Below are 22,654 nucleotides of genomic sequence, written 5' to 3'. Positions count from 1 at the left end.
TATATATTTTTTTTATCTTAACATTGTCTCTATCCAATTCTCATTCGATTTAGATAACATGTTATTGATTTATAAAATACCAAACTTGAATACATAAGTAGATCCTGATAAATTGGGCAATACCCTCGATACATGGTGGTCTGTATCATCGATATGCTACACCGACATGTATCATTAGGTATAAGACATTTGCTAAGTAATTTTTTTTATTTTTATTTTTTTAGATTTTAAAGATTTTTTTAAACCTTGATACTTATGAATATACCAACACTAAGATACAAAAGTAATTTAGTATTAGCCTAAGCCATGACCGATAGAGACTCTACAAAATTACTATAAACCTTGAATATAATATTTTTATCATAATATTATTTCCATCCAATCTTATACTACACATATACGTAAAATTGAGAATATTGAATATAGTATTTTATCTTAAATAGTGCCTAAAGAAAAATTGGATGGAGTTTTTTTCTTTACATCATTGATATCATTCAAAGGCGAGTGACATTTCATGAAGGCCACAACGGGCGATTGAATTCTTCTTCGGCCGTATAGAACTCGTGATTTAGAGTCGTTATATGGCCTCCTCCGACTTCGTGGCAATCCTTTGTAATTTAAGTCAAATTAGGAGGGCGTATGCGCTTCCGTTATGTTCGTCGCGGGAACTGCTCGTCTTCGCTCTCTCCACAAACCTTCCAAATATACACACAGACACAGAGAGAGAGAGAGAGAGAGAGAGAGAGAGAGACGGGAACGAAAGACGGAAGCTACGAGAATGTCGGGGATGAAACCGGCTCCGTTCTGGAAACAAGTTCGTCTCTCGTTCTTGAATTCCTCCGATCGAGGAGCCGATCGATTGAGGGAGGCGTCGCCGCTGAGGGCTGCCGAGGAGGAGGAGGATGACGAGGAAGATACCGCGCTGGTGGCGGAGGTCGAGTCGGTGGCGTCATCCTCGACGCCGTCGAGGACGGCCTCATCCAGTTCCTCGATCGTGGAGTCGATACGTGGGTGCGGGCTCCCGGGTCTGAGGGTCGGTAGAGGGGACCTCCGGCGGCGGGTCTTGATACCGGACCGGTTATTGGCGGGCATGGTGGAGGCCGTCAGGTCGAGGAACCTCTGCGCCGCGGAGGTGGCGGCGTTGGAAGGCGGGCATGGGGAGGAGGATGCGCCGGAGGCGCCTCTGGTGGTGTTCGTCAACTCGCGGAGCGGGAAACGCCATGGCCCCGTCCTCAAGAGCCGGCTCCAGGAGTTGATCGGCGAGGACCAGGTCAGAGCATCCAGACTAACGATCTTTCTCTTCCTTCTATTCGTCGCTCCTGTTTTAATGATCTGAAAGATTTACAAACAATGAACAGTAAACAAATACATACGAATTATTCTGCACGGATCGGATACCACTAGGTATATTGTGGAATTCGAATGAGGGAATGCCAGTGTTGAAGCTTTATTCCATTGGATAACGAATTTGGAGTTGGGCTTTTGTGATTGCTACTTTTACTTGACTAATTACTGAGAAATTGTATTCTTCATAAGGCCTTCTTATTGAATTGTAATGTTCTGATGCTTCCGTTGCAATTATGATGTTCATACTCTAGGAATCCGTAATAAGAGACTTGTGAATGCAGGTCTTTGATCTTTCGGTCACGAAGCCTTCGGATTTTGTTCAGTATGGTTTAGCCTTCTTGGAGAGGTTGGCTGACCTAGGCGATTATTGTGCAAAGGCTACTCGTGAAAATTTGAGAGTCATGGTATGTCGTTTCAAATTAATGAGGGATTACGCAAGCTACATTTCTTCTTTTAGTGCTGGTCTATTGCAGTGTGTCACAATGATAATCAAAATTTTTTGTTTTATTTATCTTTGCTAGGGTATAGCAATTGTTTTTGCATTTTTTTTAGCTAAGTTTACATAATTCTGCAAGAAGCATGCCATGATCATCTGAAAGTGTTTTTGGTTAGGATGCCAATGATCTTTACAAGGATTAATTAATGCCGTTGTTGTGGGAGTATGTGTAACCGTGAGAATCATCTTTCTTCTTGGTAGGTTGCAGGAGGGGATGGTACAGTAGGCTGGGTGTTGGAAAGCCTCGGAGAACTTTATGTGCAAAACAGAGAGCCGGTTCCTCCAATTGGTATCATTCCACTTGGGACAGGAAATGATCTATCTAGGAGCTTTGGTTGGGTATGGAGCTACCTTCTCTTTTCGCTTTGCCTACAAAATATGCAAGGTTACATTCTAACTTGTTTGAAACATTTATACTTAGGGCGGTTCATTTCCTTTTTCATGGAAGTCAGCTGTGAAAAGGTCATTATATAAGGTTATTACTGGCCCAATTTGTCGGCTTGATAGGTAAAATTCTCCTCGTATGTGCGATTGTACCATTTTAAATATGATGGATAAAAAAATCCATACGTAGGATTATTGTTATGGTTATGCATTCCCTATTCAAATCTATATATCTTCTTTAGAATCTTGATCTTGCTTCTTGGTTCTTTAAACCTTCATTTAGCAAACACTACCATAGTATTGTACAAAGATGATCTTTGTTTTCTTAATATTATGACTTATTAGATCCTTATGTATTTGCTAGATTTGCCATTGTCATGTCAATCTACGAACCATTCAAAGATCATAAACGGATATACTAAAAGCATAACTAACTGATCAGTATTGATCATACTGTGGAAAATTGTTTGTCCAAACATATAACATGATGCACCCTTCAACTCACTAATATCTGCAAAATTAGATTAATAAATGTCATGGCGTTTTTGACAATTTCTAAAAGGTGGGACATAAAAAAAGGTTTTCCATAGGTCTCAATATGTATAGTCTGAATTGTTCCTTGTTTTTAAAAGATGTTCTAGATACTATTTAGGAATTCAAAAGCAAGGTAAGGAATATGATAGCTTTATCTGTTTTTGGTAGCATTAGATATTCTATGAATGATATCTTAACTAGGGTTTGTCTTATCGATCCGAATTGGTGTATTGACCAATCAACAATATAGTATATATTACCTTGTACTAATGTACCATGTGTCGGTACGATCGAGTGTATCAATGGCACAAGAAAATAGCAAAAAATAGCTTCAATTTTTTTTAAAAAATATAAAAGGTTAGATTAGAGGTTTTATGTTAGGAATAAATATAAATTTAGTAAAAATAATCTAAATTAGGAAAGAATAATGGTATATATGTTTTTTGGGCTTTAAGAAGTAGTTTTGTGGTATTTTTCAAACCATTCCTTAGTTGATATTGAATTATTTGATTATGAGTTAAATAACTTAAACTTTAGAATTTAAATAAATCAAGTAATTGATTGATGGATATACTTGATTTTACTACAAGAAAAATAAAGAGAAAACTCCACGGGCGGTGGATCAGGGTCATCGATCTTATGTATTTATATATAAATTTGATATGTTTGTCGGATCTAATCCTGAAATTGATCCCATGATATAATATACTGATACACTATATACCACTGGTGTATTAATATGATGATGGTCGTAGTCTGATCGTCGTGAACCACACGTGTCTGCGGCGGCTTCTGAGGCAAGTACAATTATGGCAAGTATTGATATAGAGGTTGGAGGATGCTAGAACTTATACTTTTGCCACTGATTTGCTGCTTCGTATTATAAGATTGATTATCATATTGCTACTCGGAGAAGAATGATCAACTATCAGCGTATTTCTAATAGCCATAAGATTCTCCATAATATGTTAGCTCTGAATACGAGCTTCGCTCTATGTCTATGTCATGTAGGCTCTATCATATCTACTTAAAATCATCCACTACCTTCCCCTTTCTCTTCCATGTATAAAATTGACCAGTACCTCATCGAGCTCCATGATCTGAATTTTAAGTGGCATGCATAAAATACTGCTCCTTGGTCTACGTACGACCATCAAACTATGCAGACAGGACCATCGAATCCCCAATATCATTGCTATCATCGATCGCGGCACTACTACCCATGTTGTCATGTCTCTGAACCGAGTGGGTTGCTGAATACGATTGAGAAGGCATCTCCTTATTCTACTTGATTCTTTCCAATAGTGCAACTAAAGCTACTGCCTTCCCCTTTGCCTTTACCTTTGTACATTGGGCAAACGACTTTGACGGTTGAGTGTCTCTAGTTTCTCGAATAGTCTGACTCGATATTGTTTGGTTCCTTCCATCACATTCTGATCGAGGGGGATCTTCCCCCGCTAGGGATGTGTTTCCTCTTCTTCTATTGCCTTAGTGATAAAATGTGAAGGACGTGGAGGATCTCCTGTCTCATCAAGTAGAGGATCCTCTTAGTTCTCCACTGCTTTGACCCACACTAACATCAACTATGAATATTCGTTGTAGTATTTAATGTTGATGGGATCAATCTCTGGTTTCTCTAGCTCCTTGTCTAGCTCGGCACACCATAACTATAGCCACATGTTGTAGTAGATATATACTAGTTTTTTTAATCGTTTATACGATAATCTGTTGCAGACTTTTGTGTGAATCAATATGAACGTTGACCAATTACGTTCACAACCACTCGATGTCGTCGTCTGTTTATGTACACGGACAACAACCTTCCTTAAATTTGGTATGTCCCTTTCAAATTATAGCTACCACTCAACTACAAAAAGATATAAGATTTTATTAACATAACAAATAATTAATATGAAATATAGTTTATAATCAATATGTGTGTAATTTTCTCTTACTAGGAACCATATTGTAATGACACAATACCACTACATCGTCGAAGAATGAACCGATTGTTTCCTAGAATAATTGATGCTACATAATAACATCGACTACATTAGTAGTGTTTGGCAAGAGTCGATATATAACATTTCTTAATGTCGACAATAAATTTGATCGAGTTCCAAAACTATACCAAAATTAAATGGTCGAAATTTAGATACTACGTTGCAAGACAAATAATTTTATTAGTAAAATAATTAAATATTAAAAATTATGAATTATATTATATTAAATATGAATTTACTGACATTATAGATATCTTGGTCCATATAAACTTTGATCCTGCGATCAGTGATATGTAAGTATTGCTCAGTCTTAAAATTATTTGTGAATGCTTTCTTGACATCCTCTTTTGTTGTAATCGACATATGTTTAAGATAAAGCATTTAAGGATGCTTATCTATATCAACCTTCTGAAAGACAATATAAAGTGGTTCCACTCCAATTATAATTTTATTCACGACATCTCAAAGTCTAGAAGAAAGAGTGGTATTTTCTATCTTTTTTCTATCGCTTGATCTCGAATACCAGGAATCGGATCATTCCTATGAGATAACCATTGTCTTGGGGCCTTGCCTCTTTTGTTGTATTGACCTTAAAGCAATGAAATTTGTAGCAAGCCGAGTGATTCCAAGTCAGAGTATCTCACCATTTGTATACTTTTGCATCAAAAAGTAGACTCAATAATAATTATATATAAATTTTGTGATCGATTGTATTCGAGTTATATATTTGCCGATTGATGATAGCTTGCCAAGATCCTTCAATATTAGATTCATGCAATGAGCTACACATGGAGTTTAAAACAATATTTTTCTTTTTTCATCAATTATAAACTGACCTTCTTGAAATTAACTCTATAGTCGGTGACTATCTGGACAATGTACTGTGGTCCAATCTCCTCTGTCACGATGTCCATCAGGTTTGCAATATAGTTTACATCTTAAATCTTGTTGGAAGCATTAAGTGACTTATAAAAAATTACAAATTTGTTGTTGATGATACTCATTCTTATTGGCCCTGTTCAGTTGTCGCATATCAATGTCACCTCATATTCGTCCTGCTATCTCTTGAAAGATTTGATCCAATCATTCAATTCTGCCACCTCTTCATCTAAATACATGTCGTGGATCTCCTTCGGTGTTGGAGATTGGAACCTCATGCTACACTTTTAGATAAAGTAGACAATGCTTTGATAATATTGACCTTGAGTTATGTTCGTTAGAATTTTATAAAATTTGAACCATTTAGCTATTGTCTTCCCAGTATCCCACTTCTTTTCTTTTGTATATACATTGTCAATTCATGTTTGATTCACTGTTTGTGGAGGATAGGCTTGCGGATCAATATCAATAATATTTGGTGCTGACCGCCTATCAAGCCCTCTAATAAAATCACAGATTCTATCCCGCCTTATACTACCAATCCAGCTCAACCGAGGAGGGGCCGTTGGTTGCCTCATGCTGGTTGACCTCTAGAGTCGATGTGGTGCAGACCCACTGTCATCGCCATGCTCCTATTATGAGTCAGGCCATCAATGCCTTATTTCTTCCTAGTACATGTACTGATACTCCAATAATGTATGAAAACCAGCTCTAAGACTCAGATCGATATCATCGTCGTGACCCTCATATTCATCATAAATCAAAGTAGCCCTATAATATTCTTCCTTAGCTCTTTCTTCTTTTAATTGTATCGTCCCTTGCCTGTAGTAACTTGTTTTGAAATGATTTACAGACCTCCGTTGGAACCTTCTTGCATTTTATAATATCGGGATACCTGTTGGCCAAATGCATATTCACCCTGGTGATTCTTCCACTCTTGTCGATGTAGTCATAATAAATGCACTACCAATGATGACAGTTCCCGTATATCTTTTGGGTATGTTCTCAAGCATTATCATGTGTCTATTCCTTTGGTTGCATATTCCTACCAAAATTAAATCAAATAAGCAAGCTGTGATTAACCCTAATTTGGAATAACAAGATACAGATGAACCCTATTTTACCACTATAAATATGTTAATCAACATATTTGACATTAAATATATAGAATTGACTCAATATAGGTTAAATTACGATGAATTCATAATTAAATACACTAATCACAATATTAAAAATACTAATTACTCTATAATTAGCCCTCTTTTATCATAATAAACATATCAAACACTCTAATAAGTAATAACTATTAAACACATAAAATTGACCTAATAAAGGATCAAATAACGATAAATTTATCATTAAAGACACTAATTACAATATTAAAAAAACTTAATTAAACCCTAATTAGCCCTATTTTACAACTATAAATATGTCGAACACATTAAAAGGTATTAGATACATAAATTTGATCTAGTTCAAATTATGATGAAATCATTATTAAATACACTAATCACACCATTAATATGGTTAATTATTCGCTAATTATTCCTCTTTCACCACTATAGACATGTCAAACACTCAAATAGGCATTAAAGATATTTAGTTGACCTAATGTGGATTAAATTTTAATTAAATTAGCATTAAATACACTAATCACAATACTAGCGTAGTTAATTAATATCTAATTAGTCCTTTTTCACCACTATAAATATGTCAAACATTTAACAGGTATTAAAGACATCAAATTAACCCAATATAGATTAAATTTTGATTAAATCATCATTAGAAACACTAATCATAGTGTTAAAAATTTTAATTAAACTTATTATACCATCACAAACATATAAATCACCTTAATATGCATGAAATACAAAAAATTAATCCATTAAATAATTTGACCTATTAAGTGTCTGATTTTAAAAAAATCAACATTAAATATACTGATTATAACATTAAAGACCTTAATTACTCCCTAATTAATTCTAAAAGACCATCATAAAAACTTCATATAATATGTTAGACATTGAGAATATATAATAGGCTTAATTACCTCATAAATCATCAAAAATCGAGAAAAAAAAATATATCTTTGATTAGAGAGTTTTTCCTCTAACTTAGGTGTTAATCCTCTCTAATTAGCCTTCCAAGCTTGATCTAAACCATAAATTATAGCTTTATAAAATTTTAAGAGAGTGCAAATGTAAAAATGAGAGAAAGAAGTAAGCAATAAAGAGACCAAGAGAGTAGAAGAGTTTAAGAGAGTGAAAGACGGTGAGAGAGGGGGAGGGAAGGGTTTAAAAACCCTTTTAAATAGATTTAATCATTGGAACTGGTCAGATCTGAGCCATCCATCGGTAGCGATTTAAATTTGATTGTTACTAACCGGTATAGGTCAATAACACTCAGATTTCAATCGTTTCAACTAGCACAGACCCTTATCGAGCGATATAGGGCCATTTAGCATATACCACTTGGTACAGGGTGGTCCATGTACCAATCCCCTATTGGACCGATATGCACAACTTATATCGGGCAGCAAAGATTGAAATTTTATATTGTATCGGTGTACCGAGCCTTGCTCGTTACGATACGGTACGGTGTACCAAGTGGTGCGTCTAATTTAGGCGTAAAATCCTCCGAAAATACTTGAAAAATAGAAAAAAAAAGTTACGATATCGTTTTTAAGTTAGAAATAAATATACATTTAGTATAGGTTTAGAAAAACCAATATAAATTAGGTAAGAATAGTGTCACATATTTTTTTCGAGCTTTAAGGAATAGCCTTATGTAAGGTTCGTAACTTCAGTCCGTTACGGATCATCCTTCTATTAATATTGAATTATCTACAGAAAAATTATTTGAATTGTTAGATTATTTTATTACAACATAAACTTTAAGGTTCAAATGAATTAAGTAATCACATATGTAGATATACCTGATTGCTAATTCTACCACCAAAACGAACGATGGGCCTCCACGGGTGGTGGATCGGGGTCTTCAATCCTATATATCGGTATATTAATATGATATGTTTGTTGGAATCAATCCTGAAATTAATCCCACGATATAGTGTATTGATACACTATATGCCATTGGTGCATCAATATAGTGATGATCGTAGGTTGATCATCATGAATCATACGTGTCTGAGGTGGCTCCTAAGGTATGTATTGGTGAATGTCAGAGCTTCTACTTTCACTACTGATCTACTGCTTTGTATTATACTATTGCTTGAAGAAGTATGATCAACTATCACCGTACTATTGTTGGCCATAAGATTCTCCTTAATACGACGATTGTGAATACAATAAGCTTCGTTCTATGTCTACATCATATAGGCTCTATCGTATCTGCTCAAATACATTAATTATGTAATTAGTATATTTTAATGATGATTTAATCATATCTGTCGATTAAATCATCATTAAAATCACTAATCGTAGCATTAAATAACTTTAATAAAACCTAATTAAATGTATTTTACCATCATAAATATGTGAAACATATAAAAGAAACATTAAATATTTAATTTTGATCCAATATAGATCAAATTATGATGAAATCATTATTAAATACACTAATCACAAAATTAACATAGTTAATTACCCATTAATTACTTCTCTTTCAATACTATAAATATGTCAAACACCCTAATAGGTATTCAAGATATTGAATTGACCCAAATTCGATCAAATTTCTATTAAATCATCATTAAGATCACTAATCGTAGCATTAAATAACTTTAATAAAATCTAATTAAACCTATTTTACCATCATAAATTTCTTTCAATATTTAATATGCATGAAATATAAACATTTGACCTATTAAATGTCTAATTTCGAATAAATTAATATTAAGCACACTAATCATAATTAATTACTCTCTATTTAAATAAAAAGAATACATACCTCTTGATTAAAAAGTTTTTCCTCTTAATCCTCTCAAATTAACCTTGATTTAATTCACAAATCGTTAGTTTGTAGAGTTTAGGAGAGTGCAAATGTGAGAATAAGAAAGAGAATATGAGAAAAAAATGAGTTTAAGATAGTTTAAGAGAGTGTGAGAGTGAAATGGAGTGAAATAGGGGGGAGGATGAGTTTAAAAACCTGTGAGAAAGGGCTCCAACGATCAAATTGACCGTTGGAACACAGTTATAGGTTGGTAACGATCAAAATTTCGACTGTTACCGACTGTACCAAGCGGCAACGGTCGAAATTTCGATCTTTACCACCCAATACAGCCCTGTATCGTCCGATACGGGGCTATATCAAACGTACCGCCCAGTAATGGGCGGTTCGCGTATCGATCTGCTGGTGGACTAGTATTGGGCAGTACAATTCGAAATTTAAATCCCTGTCGGGCAGTATGCCGCGACATGGCAAACCTTGATCTTAACAAATTAACATGAAAAAGTTGACTTGTTTTGATGTAGACAAAAATAAGTTTGATTATGTTCGAATTTCTAACCTATTTGTATCATACCATTGAATAAATATAAAAGTTGAAGGACATGTTCTTCTTCTGTTTGTGGGCCAAATAATTCAACGTGACACTGGTAATCAACTGTAATGTGATGCTAAGGTTCCCATAAAATATTAAATGGACATGTAGAATATATGCCTTGGCAATTATGAGGTGGGTAGTTCCAGTGTCATTCTTTAGCTACAATTTAATTCATTTATATCCTAATATGCATCACCATTTTTTTTAATCTTACAGCACAAACGTGTCTGATCTTGCAACTTTATCATGATGTTGAAAAGCAACACTTTTTTGTTGATGTGTTTTTTGTTTGACTGAACCTGTTGACAATATTGAATAATATGCTTCATCTAAAGGGAGTTGCTTTTGTATTTTGAGGATTATAGGTTTCTCTTTCTGTAATGTCAAGCATATTTATAAGAGCTTTGCACATACTTTCTTTTGGAGTATCAAACATTAATAATATTATTTTGTTAAACTTCTTAGTGCATATCAAAATCTTAATGGTCTAAATGCAGCTGGCACATCACTGTCTCAGTTCCTGTAGAAGACATGATAGAACTGCCACACTCTCTCAGGCATCTGGGTGAAAGCACTTTTTTTCCAGTATGTTTCTTCTGCTGCAATCTTAGCTGCAGCTTTTGCCAAATTCTTTTAATTAATTTTTTTAATCAATATTTTATTTTGTTGTGATAATATTTAAGAGTGATCCTTTGTAGCCAAATGTTTCAAGTTGCATGCGTCAATTCAAAATAGAGACAACCAATTCCATTAATTCTTTGACCTGAACATATATCAAAAAATTCTACTAATTCTATTTCTGACCCCTCTAGCCAATGTTTCAAGTTGCATGCGTCAATTCAAAATAGAGACAACCAATTCCATTAATTCTTTGACCTGAACATATAGCAAAAAATTCTACTAATTCTATTTCTGACCCCTCTAGCCAATGTTTCAAGGTGCATGCCTAGTGAATGAGAAGAGCTGTAATTACAGGACTTATCTTGTATATCTTCTGTTTTCTAGGATCAATTATCAGCATCTCTTATTTATTCGTTTTTGACAAAGACAAATAATACACGATAGAAATAAATATCTTGTAGGGTTTGAAAAAACTGTTGATCTCTCTTTGTATTCATTCTCTCTTGGATGTCTTTTTTTTTTTGGCTTTGCATTTCTTGTTTGCTCAACACCATTATTCTTTTACTTTTACCTAATGCTTAATAACAGTCAACGCATCTGAAAGCATGCACACGCTAACACTGAACTCCATTTACAGAAATGAAAATTTTCCTTACCCCTCATTTTCCTTTTGCAATTGAAGGAATTATTGACTTTGGGGTTCATTAATTTGATAGTCAACAATTTAGAAAATTTTTTAGGGTTTCTTGAGGTGCTTGATTTTTTTTGGATCTTTATGGGATCTTCGTTATCATAACAAGCTTATCCTAGCATTTTGCCTTTTGATTTATTCTGTGTGAACTTTTTGATGAATTGTAAACTAAGTTTAGCCTCTCCAGCAAATGTAGGAAAAGAACTCATTTCCCCAACTTCTATGAAAATACTTGTGCATAGAAAGTTGATTCATCATAAATAATCAATCTTCAATTGACAACATCATTAAGTGTTATTTCTTTCTGCTGCAAGTTTTCTGTCCCACAATGTGTTGCTTTTGTTTCTTATAGGATGGGGATATCGAGGGGGTGCTACCTGAAATGATTTCTTGCTTTGATGGGGTCTTCTACAATTATTTTAGCATAGGTATTGATTTTTTATCCCATGCGTAAACATTTATAAACTTCTATCAGTGATGCCTATAATGAAAATATTGAACTTTTCCCTGAGTGTTAATCATGACATAATATAATTCCAGACTTAATTCATCCTTTGATGATGATAAAGAGTAAAGACTCTGGTTCTGGCACTAGTTCAACAAGATATTTCATCTTTGCTGGGAAAACCAAACTATCTAGATACCTTTTTTATTTTATGTGAAGGCTGAGTATCATATACAACTTGTTTTTCCATTTTTAACTTTATCTGGCTTATGTATGAATATGTGTTCCTTTCTGTAGTCATGTATGCATTGTTACATAGATTATGATTTCCTGTATTTAATAAACTGTTGCTTGCAAAGTTACCATATGTTTCCTTATCTTTTAGTTTCTGTGCTGTAATGATCAGTTTCTTTTCTGAAAGACACTACTTTTGTTCTCATATTCTAGGAATGGATGCTCAAGTTGCTTATAGTTTCCATCATTTACGTGATGAAAAACCATACCTTGCACATGGACCATTAGCAAATAAGGTATGGTTTTTATACTTCTGTTCCATTTAACATGTAAACAGTTTGAATAGTAATTTTTTTGGATCAACCTCAACATTGACATGGTTTATGCATAACTTCCTAATAATTGTACCTCTGAATAACTTAGAATATAGTGATCGTCATGAAGATTGTAGTTTACAATTTTGCCCCCATACTACCAAGGTTTTTAATCTCGTATCATACCGGTGTATTGAGCTTTGCTTGGTATGGTATGGTATGGCTACCGAGCGCCGAGCGGTACACCTAAATTAAGCATAAAACCCTCCGAAAATACATGAAAAATAGAACAAAAAAATTTATGATAGGATTTTTAAGTTAGAAATAAATATGCATTTAGTATAGTTTTAGAAAAACTATTATAAATTAGGTAAGGATAGTACCGTATATTTTTTTTGGGTTTTGAGGAATAGCCTTATGCAAGGTTCGCAATTTTGGTCTGTTCTGGATCATTCTTCCGTTAATATTGAATTGTTTATAGAAAAATTATTTGAATTATTAAATTATTTTGTATACAACTTAAACTTTAAGATTCAAGTGAATTAAGTAATCACATGTGTAGATATACTTGATTCTACCAACAAAACGAACGATTGGTCTCCACGGGTAGTGGATCGGGATTCTCGATCCTATGTATCTGTATATCAATATGATATGTTTGTCGGACCTAATCCTGAAATTGATCCCACGATATAGTGTATTGATATACCGTATGCTGTTGGTGAATCAATATGGTGATGGACGTAGGTTGATTGTTGTGAATCACATGTGTCCGAGGCAACTCCTGAGCCATGTATTGGTGAATGTCCGAATTTCTACTTTCACTACTGATATGTTGCTCTGTATCATACGTCGTGATTAAAATGTTCTTCCTCTTAATCTTCTCAAATTAGTCTCCTAAATTTGATCTGGTCCATAAATCGTTGTTTTGTTGAGTTTAGGAAAATGAAAATATGAGAATAAGAGAGAGATTGTGAGTAAGAATGATTTTGAAAGAGTTTAAAAAAGTGTGAGAGTGAAATGGATTGAAAGATGAGGGAGGAAAGGGCATAAAAACCCTTTAGAATGCCTCCAACGATCAAATTGACCATTTGAAAACCAATATAAATCGGTAATGGTCGAAATTTTGACCATTGCCGCTTGGTAGCGGGTGGTCTGTGTGCCGATTTGCTAGCAGACCGATACATACCGCCGATATCGGGTGGTACAATATGGTATTCAAATCCTTGCATGTTACCATTAGCAAGAACTTGTTTCAGGTGCTTATCATAAGGAATTTGAACTACTGCTTCAAATGCAGCATCAGACTGCTTGCAAATCTTCAATATCCATGGTTTTATTAGCTAAATGACAATTGGCATATAAAATTCGTCCCATTGCTTGTTGTGGGTTTTCATGACCCTGCTGCACAAAAATGGGATATGGTAAGAAATGCAGGTACAAATAAGTAACTGCAGCCTCAACAAACTGTTAGGACTGCACTAGTTCTGGCTTTCTAATCAACATCAGGGATTCAAATAACTGCTTCAAATACAATATCAGGTAGCACAGCTTGCCAAACTTCAATATCTACAGGTTTATTAGCTAAATGGCAAAGGACACATGCATTTCATCTCATTGCTTCTGGTGAGTTTTTGTAACCCTGCTGTGCAAAAATAGGATATGTCAAGAATGCAGACACAAATAAGTATCTGCAGCCTCAACAAACTGTCAGGACGCCAATAGTTCTGACTCTGTTATCACCATAAGGGATAATTATGCGCTGCTTTTTTTTTAAATAAGGAAATGACTGCCTATACTTTAGCACATTAGTAATGTATTAATACACTATCATGTGGGCAAGCATAAGAATGTTAATTGAAATCATAATGAATCACATTTATAGTATGCAAAATTGATAAGTGCATATTCTTTTCAGTAGATTGGCAATGGTAGTGAGTTAACTGTGATATATAGTTAGCATAGTCAGACACAACCAAGAAGTTATGGAAAATCCAAGTGAGGAAAGGGTAATAATTGAAACATAGACCATCTTTAAAACTTGACCAAAGAATTACAGATACATAGGAAGTATGACTACTAGACGCTAGACCGTTTTATGCATTCTGCCATAAGAATTTGCTTTATTAGGATTTAGGAGCCCAAGTGATCAATCCGATTTTGGTGACTTGTGGGCAAAAACTGCATAAATATGTCTAGTTACTCAACATTCTTTGAGAAAAATAATACAGACCGTATTGGTGATGGTACCAAGAAATGGGTGAGTGACATATGTAACTTGTCTCTAGCATAGTACTTTAAGTGATTATCAAAAGCTGCTGGCAAATTAACTAGCTTTTTTGCATAATTTACAAGGTCTTTGGCTGAAGCTTAATAGTAATTTTTATTTCTGAATTCACATAACTCGCTTTTGGACCAGTCATGCTTTACCTTTATGTTTGGTATTGATTTTAATGTTAAATGAGATTTTCCTAAAGAATTGTGGAAACCTTACCTTAAATGCCAAAAGTTGCTTTCTTCATCCTTTTCATGGGAAAACCAATGTGATGACACTTTGGTTTACCATCTTTTGCATATTATAGTGCCACTAATTCTTTATGTATTCTGTTTGAATTTCTAAATTATAATAGTTACATCTTAACTTGATTTCCATAAGACTATTCAGCATGCTAGATTTCCTTTGATGTTTGTTTGACAGTTGATTTACACTGGATATAGCTGCAAGCAAGGATGGTTTTTTACACCTTGCATGAGTGATCCAAGTTTAAGGTTTGTGTCTGCCTTGTTACCAGCAATAACGATGCTTTCTTTTGGAAATATTGCTTCCACTAGATAATTTATTATGAAACTTTAAGTTGAATTATATCAACCATTAGTTACAGTCATCATGTATTATGCAAACTTGTCACAAAACAGCCATTCTTAAGTATGATCTATGCAGGCCACTTTGCTTCATATTTTGACATTCAACACAAGTACATAAACATTTTATTTTGAATAATTGGAATTGGGTTTAGGATTGTTCATAGGATTTAGGATCAGATCAGCTTGTATCAATTAGATTGCTTGGGAATTGTCTCATCTAATAGGATTAATGAGATCAATAAGAAATCATTTTGGCTGGAACAGGCAGGACTTGGCCTGATTAATCGGTTGAATGGTCAGAAACTGATTTGTAGGAAGTCGGTTAAGTTCAGCAGAATAAAAAGATATTGGTGATTTATCTGACAATCTTCAAAAATATTCAAGGGCTCCTATTTGGTTGATACGAATACCAGATCAGAACAAGGTTGTCCAATCATGAATTATGGTCTTATTTGGATTAACAGTGAAATGCTTAACTATTTGATCACTCAGCTGCCCCAAGCTTCCCTGGATATCTCCTCACTCCACTGAGGATGATCTGTGTATTTTGCTTGTTCTTTATGCTTCTTTTCCCTTGTTCAAGTAACCAAAAAGAGGCTTTTCCCTTGTTTAAGTAGGCAAAAAGTGGTGAGTAGGGAATACATACAGTGTTGATCATGAAAATAAGCACAATTTGTGACATTTTGACCTAATTAGTTTACTGATTTACCTGAAAAAATTAGCATTTACTGTGTGAGCTGGGTCAAGCACTTTAAAGTTAGCCTTGAATCAGTTTCAACTGAACCACCAAGTGAATGGTTCCATTTGGGTTCAGACACGATAAGTTAACTGATACAATATTTATGTTAAGTTGGACTGGCCCCAAAGCTCTCAAATACAGAGTTTTCTGAGGAATATTTAAATATTGTCAGCAAGATAGTATGAGATTCTCATAATTTTGGCAATTTAGGCTAATACCACCAACAGCAACAATGACTTGAGGAACATCATGTTAGTCTTCCCTGCATATTGAAGATTTTAGAGATGGTAAGTCAGTAACCATATTTTTAACTTTCATCATAGTGTAAAGTTGTTTGTTTTGAAGTTTAGAAAGAGAATTAGCTGAACTGTTACCTAGATAGTTAATTTTTTTTCTCCAAGGGTCATATCGCTGTGGTTTTTAGTAATTTGGAATCCTTTAGCATGAGAGGCCATCTAATAGTGGATTTCGGTGGATGTATATGAGAATAACTACAAAATATAAGATTCAGATGTTGGAAGATGTTTAAGGGAACATCATTTTTTAAAAATTATATTCCTTGAGTGAGGAACATTCTAGTCAAATTCGACATCCATTCAAGGCTTGTTTGCAAAGGATTGCTTTTTGTTCATCCTCCTTTTGAATGGATTGTTCATCCTCCTTTTAGTGGAGAGCTTCCTTTGTTCTCACCTCTTCTCCATTCTTATGTTGCCTGTGATGCTACATCTCAATGCTCCCATATGTTATTTATATTTTTATGTGACCTGAGAGTGATGGTACTAAAAGCAACACCTTGTGCTCTTGTTGGCAAGTATACTAAAAACTGTTTTATAGAAAGGAAATCATACAAATTAGTCTAGGTTGCACACATACTTGTCCTTTCCTATATTTCCTTTTCAGAGCAGGTCAAATTATTTAGGTAATTAAGAGTTTATGAAGTAAGGGGAGTTGTATAAAGGTTATGTATATTGTATACCAAGCTGATTTGCAACAGTATTTTTGAATTTAGATGGCTTAAAAGCTTTTTTTTTTCCCTTCTGTATCTTTAGATAAATGTCACTTAGATCTTTTTTATAGCTTCTAAACCATTCTATTTCTCCTTCAGACTGTTGTTATCTCCTTTCCTTACTTTATAGGCAACCTAAAATTGAATGTTGAAAGTTGGTGTTGTATGCCATTTCAGTTCTGCTTAAAATTTTGCAGAGGGCTCAAGAACATTCTTCACTTATCCATTAAAAAGGTTAACTGCTCAGAATGGGAACAGATTCTTGTTCCATCAAGGCAAGTTCTTCATCTTATATCCGAATCTCTTTCATCGATCAAAGTTTACTTTAAAAATTGATATACATCTGTTTTATTCATACTTGTAGGCTGTAGCATGATTTCTTTTTTCTTTTCTTTTGGTATCTACTGCACAAATGTTTCTGTAAAGGCATTGCAATTTACCCTTAGTTGGAAATTAATTCAGACTAAGTAATGGATGCAGTGTTCGGGCCATTGTTGCTTTAAATCTTCACAGCTATGGAAGTGGGAGGAACCCTTGGGGTAATCTAAAACCAGAATATCTGGAAAAGGTGAGTAGACACTTGAGCCTCATAGAATGACGTCATATCTTTGATGTTGCTTCTGTGAGCTTTGTTTATAAAGTCAGATAATAGCTAGATGTTCCAATGCTTTGAAGTTCTTGGATTTTGTCAAATAATGTATCTTTATAAGTTATTCCAGTGTGTCTGATGTTTGTGCTTGATCATTTATTAAAATAATCTTACAACAAATATTCTCTTTTCCATATGTCTTGTCCTGTCATCACACAATTCAGTAATAAGCTTAATTAATGATGAAACAGAACTTCCATGCAAAAACATACTGCTAAAATTTTCAAGTCTATGACCTCTTTCCTATGCTAGCTTTCTTTGTTGTTTCCAATAATGTATTATCATTGTTTTTCTGAGTAATGCAAAATTTTGGAAACTGAACAAAAGGTTTACTTTCTTTTCTGTTTTTCCCTGCAATTTGGTATGGTTTCAGCTTCTGTTTGATTTAATTTGAAATTTTTCCTAAAACAGAACTTAACCATCATGCCATCATGTGTACCTACTCATCAATGGCTGAAGAAAATGTTAGGGGTATTTCATGCCCCTGATCTTTGGAGAAAGAAAGGATAACTTGCACATAATTCTTTAGCCTGTCAGCACCCACTTGCTAAGTTTCATAATCAAATGGTTTCACCAGGCAAGGAAGAGAAATACTGGGTGCTTGGCTGATCATAAATGCTCACTTTATTCATCTCCTTTTATCTATTCACTATATTTGGTTTTACATATACAATTACAGTTCTTGTTTCCAGTTTGGCACTTGTCGAGAGGATCTGTTAAATGTCTATTATCCCACTTTTGTGTTGCTTCCTGTTGAAATTTTTTTGTGGTGTTGTAACTAGTGTTCAACATATAGAATTTGTTTTTTGGAACTATTTATGCTGTTTTTAATATAGGTCTATTAGACAATTTACAGGTACTTTTTTTGCTGCATGGAAGGTAAATCAACTTCTATATGTTTTACATAATTAGGAGTTAGGAGTATCTACAAACACTTTGGCACTTTATGAATTAATTACTGTATGAATTAATGAGCAGGTTTGGTGTCATTTGTCACAACTAATAAGCCATGCATCTCAATTTTTATCATTATCCTCATTGTCATCCATTATTCATGTCAATCATTCTTTATTTTTGTTACTGTAATTTTTGTTATGTTTAGAGGCTTTGGAGGTAGAGTTTATAGTTCCAATTTTTCTGCATAGTCGCATGAAATTATGACTACATTTTGTATTATCCATCTCTTGCATTTCCTTTCCAGAGAGGCTTTGTTGAGGCCCACATGGATGATGGCCTGCTCGAGATATTTGGCCTAAAGCAAGGGTGGCATGCATCACTTGTTATGGTTGAACTTATATCTGCAAAGCACATCGCACAGGTATCTACGATATCTTGCCATTGTTCCTTGCATGTCATTTTCACCTATATTTTTTTGATAAAGTAATTACACAATGCAAAAAAGAAAAACCATCCACTAGCATTCTGCTTCAGTGACTATTTTTCTTTCACTGAAATATGCCTTCATGTGTCTCATCCTGCCGGTAAAAATCATTCATAGGATTTTTATTAATGAAACATGAGACCCAGAATTATCTTTCTTTTCTAAAGAAAAATAATACACCAAGAACTGTCTTAGAGTCTTTTTTGTCCTTATTTAGTTTATTATAAAAATGAGCTGAGAGTTTGTATAGAGAAATATAAACTCACAATTAACTAAATCTAGCAAACCAAAATCTTTGGAGGATGTTCTATGCATATACAAATGATTAATGTCTTAAAGTTGCATTTAGTTTGTCACATCTGTAGATATTATAATTACCGTTGACATATCAACTTTTATATGAGATGCACTTTAGACTTTGATGTTTGTAGTTTGTACTCTTATAGTCCATGCAGTTAATATATGATCACAAGTAATTCAACTCCAACTATCTAAAGAAACCTTTGGTTTGATTAAGTAGAAATTATACTTTAATTAATCTATTATTATTTTTCAGGCTGCAGCAATTAGATTAGAGATCAGAGGCGGTGAGTGGAAAGATGCATATATGCAAATGGATGGGGAACCATGGAAACAGCCACTGAACAATGAGTATTCATCATTTGTGGAGATAGAGAGAGTGCCTTGGCGGTCACTTATTATAAATGGGGAATGAGCATTTTGATATATTGGGCCAGGTAAGTAAATGCACCAAAGAAGTGCTGGGAAAGAAATTTTTTAAGCATTGCAGATTTTCTTTTTACTTTATCAAGCATCAGATTGCTCTTTGCTCGAGCAGATTAGTAAATATTACAAATTGTAAGTTTGGTGCCATAAATAAAACAATAAATAAATTCTGAAAGATCATTGCTTTTTGTGCAAATCTTGTCTCATTGTGAATTCTTCAAAAGAAGCTAAATATAGAAATTCGATATGTTATTGTGGATAAACATGTTTTCTGCTTTACCTTTGCAGATGCATAATAAAGTTAGCTGTGGACTTACTAAAGATTGGATCCTGATCCTCTTGTCTTTTATCTCAACTATCTGAAGTTTTTTCATCAAAAAGTGAAAAAGAGTGACCCATTAAATTCCTATTAACTGTTACTGCATAATTGTTTCTGCTTCTCAGGGGCCTTCAGCAACATAAATGGCATCTTTCTAAAAGAAAGCATGTTGGTTGAACGATCACTCTGTGTCCAGTTGTGCAGTTCAGTCGGCCAGGTCCGACTCATGATTGAATAAGTGGGTGCCTGCTTGTAATTTATATTTTTTTCTGTTCATAAATCTAATATATTCAGTGCTAGTGTAAAAACTGGAATGTTGATTCCAAAGGGGCTTCAATTCTCCATTCCAAAAGGAAGCTGTAAGAAATTTAGTAACAGTTGTCATCAATGAATGCCAAATCAAATGTTTGGTTGGAAGGAAGTTGTACTTTGTAGGATTGTCCTCAAAATTCCATTCACAGCAAAGTAAAACAATCAGTGCTATCCTGCTCCTGTGTAGGCCATATCACGAGCTTCTCGAATCTTGTTCCGGCCATATGCTAATCTTTCAGCTGCTCTGTTAATTGTATAAATGTGGTTTTTTGCATTTGAATTATTTATGTAGAAGTAGCATTCTTTTAGCGTGCAGAATGTTACAAATGGCTATACTTGGGGTGATGACAATGTCTGCCCCCAAGTGCCTGTATCAGTGACTAATAAATCCTGAAGCCTTTAATGGTCACCGTGTACAGTTGAGAATGATTTATTGTGTTATGAATGTTTCTTTCCCTCTGTAATTAACTGTTTTTTTTTCTGAGTCGATCAACTGGAATGTTTTTGTGTGAAATGAAAATATTGAGCTCAAAAACCCCTTTTCTTGCGCAGATCAGCTCTCATGAAGCCACAGATTAGGATGATCAAAGAATTCAACCTTGCAGGTACTTTGTGACATTAAACAGTCCTCATCTTTCTGATGTAAACATTTAAGTTTGGCTATGGAAACACTTATGGGCATTGATTGATCTAGTACACTCTTGTCTGGTACTGAATTTTTGGTCTCGGTTGCCCTTTCTAAACTGTTATCTTTTAATCCCAGTTACCTTCTTTTTCTATTTGCCAAGCTTGGGTTAGGCTGGTGGTGATACAGGTTAAAATTTAAGAGTGATGGAGGAGGTTTTCCATCTCGAGTGCCTAAACTATTTGAACTTCAAAAAGCTCTGTTTTGTTTTAGATAATGAACTTAAGGTTTATACTAGTCATTTTGGACTAATTCATCTACAACTGTGATCTCACAAGACAGCACCAGAGCTTCCTGCTTTTAGAATTGTTTATCTATGAGTGTTCATTCCCTTGGCAATCTATCACTTCCATGACGAAATCTGCCTCAGGATCTGAGATCAGGTGAGATGCATTCTAATTCAGTTTCGCACTACAGATGTCTCCATTTGTTAATGCAATGCAATCTCTCAAGTATCTGCAGCCTGGTCTTGGCAGAGGCAGGCGTGGAGCATCTGGCTACATGTGGCTCAGATGTTGCAAACGAGTCCAAAGAGAGGAGCAGGATCAGGTACACACCACCTTTCACCACCGAATCAAACTTTCCGGGTCATGCAAGTTTGTTTCCCTTTGCCTCCCATGCTTATAATATTTGAACTCGGGACACGTAGAATTCGAGAGCGATCTGAAACGATGCCAAAGTTTTTGGCTCTTTCTCTTTTAGATCATGTCGAATTCATGAACCGAGTGCCCGTCAACTATGGTGCCACGGTAGTGGCAGAGTAGTTGGCGGACGAGCCACCCATCTTTGTTTCTAATCGCTCCATCCACTTAACAAGAAACAAGAGCTGTACGAAAAGATGTTGGCATCATAGCTTTGTCAGCCCTTACCGCATCAAGAATTAGAGCTATGTTGCAATTGTAAACTGCCTTTGCCTAGAAAATGTGATGAGATGGATATAAGAACCGACTTCTGAATGGATAGATATGGTGAAAATTTAAGAAGATCATTTCGGATTTGTTTGACTCGCTTAAATTGACTGCATCGTTCAAAGGGATTAGAGTAGAAGATTGTATACTGATCTTTCTTAGTGTGGGAGGATGATAGCGAGTAGACTTAGTAATTTGCATGATGGCTCAACTGGTCCTCCGCAAACTGCGGTGTTCTGAGCCCATGGAATTATCGTGGGTTATATGACTACTTCCTTTTTCTCCTCGGGAAACTTGTTATGATGCCGATCATGATAGCTTAGCTTCTTATTTTTATGGCATTATCAAGGTGCACGCACCCACCCTGCACCAATTCCCCTTCACTGAAGGAACAGAAACTTATTGTTTATCGTTTAGTGCTCGCTCTACTTGGCGTGCGGTTGAGGAAGACACTCCACTCTTCCAACACAAGGAAGTCTCCAGGCACCATCACCTTTAGTTTTACTCCAGGAATAATTGCATACATATATAAATCCTTGATATGAGAAATTTAGAGTCTATGAAAGAGAACCGGCCTTGGGTACGATTGTCAGATTGTCCTCTTGCGATTTA

At 34.8% G+C, this 22,654-nt stretch overlaps 1 protein-coding gene across 1 annotated transcript; it reads left to right on the top strand.

Moving 5' to 3' along the window:
• The first annotated feature begins 764 nt into the window (after window positions 1-764).
• On the top strand, window positions 765-20,469 carry LOC135676018 (diacylglycerol kinase 4-like). Its single transcript, XM_065186767.1, has 13 exons — window positions 765-1,270; window positions 1,629-1,751; window positions 2,045-2,182; window positions 2,265-2,350; window positions 10,645-10,732; window positions 11,812-11,887; window positions 12,352-12,434; window positions 15,151-15,221; window positions 17,260-17,337; window positions 17,543-17,630; window positions 18,913-19,029; window positions 19,649-19,829; window positions 20,263-20,469. The coding sequence occupies exons 1-12, from the start codon at window positions 779-781 to the stop codon at window positions 19,805-19,807; spliced, it is 1,599 nt and encodes a 532-aa protein (XP_065042839.1). The 5' UTR covers window positions 765-778; the 3' UTR covers window positions 19,808-19,829; window positions 20,263-20,469.
• The last annotated feature ends 2,185 nt before the right edge of the window (window positions 20,470-22,654 follow it).

This window comes from Musa acuminata, chromosome BXJ1-1, assembly GCF_036884655.1.
Source record: "Musa acuminata AAA Group cultivar baxijiao chromosome BXJ1-1, Cavendish_Baxijiao_AAA, whole genome shotgun sequence".
In the NCBI taxonomy this organism is placed as follows: domain Eukaryota; kingdom Viridiplantae; phylum Streptophyta; class Magnoliopsida; order Zingiberales; family Musaceae; genus Musa; species Musa acuminata.
The sequence above is the reverse complement of the archived record's forward strand: the minus strand, read 5'-3'. Positions and strand labels throughout refer to the sequence as shown.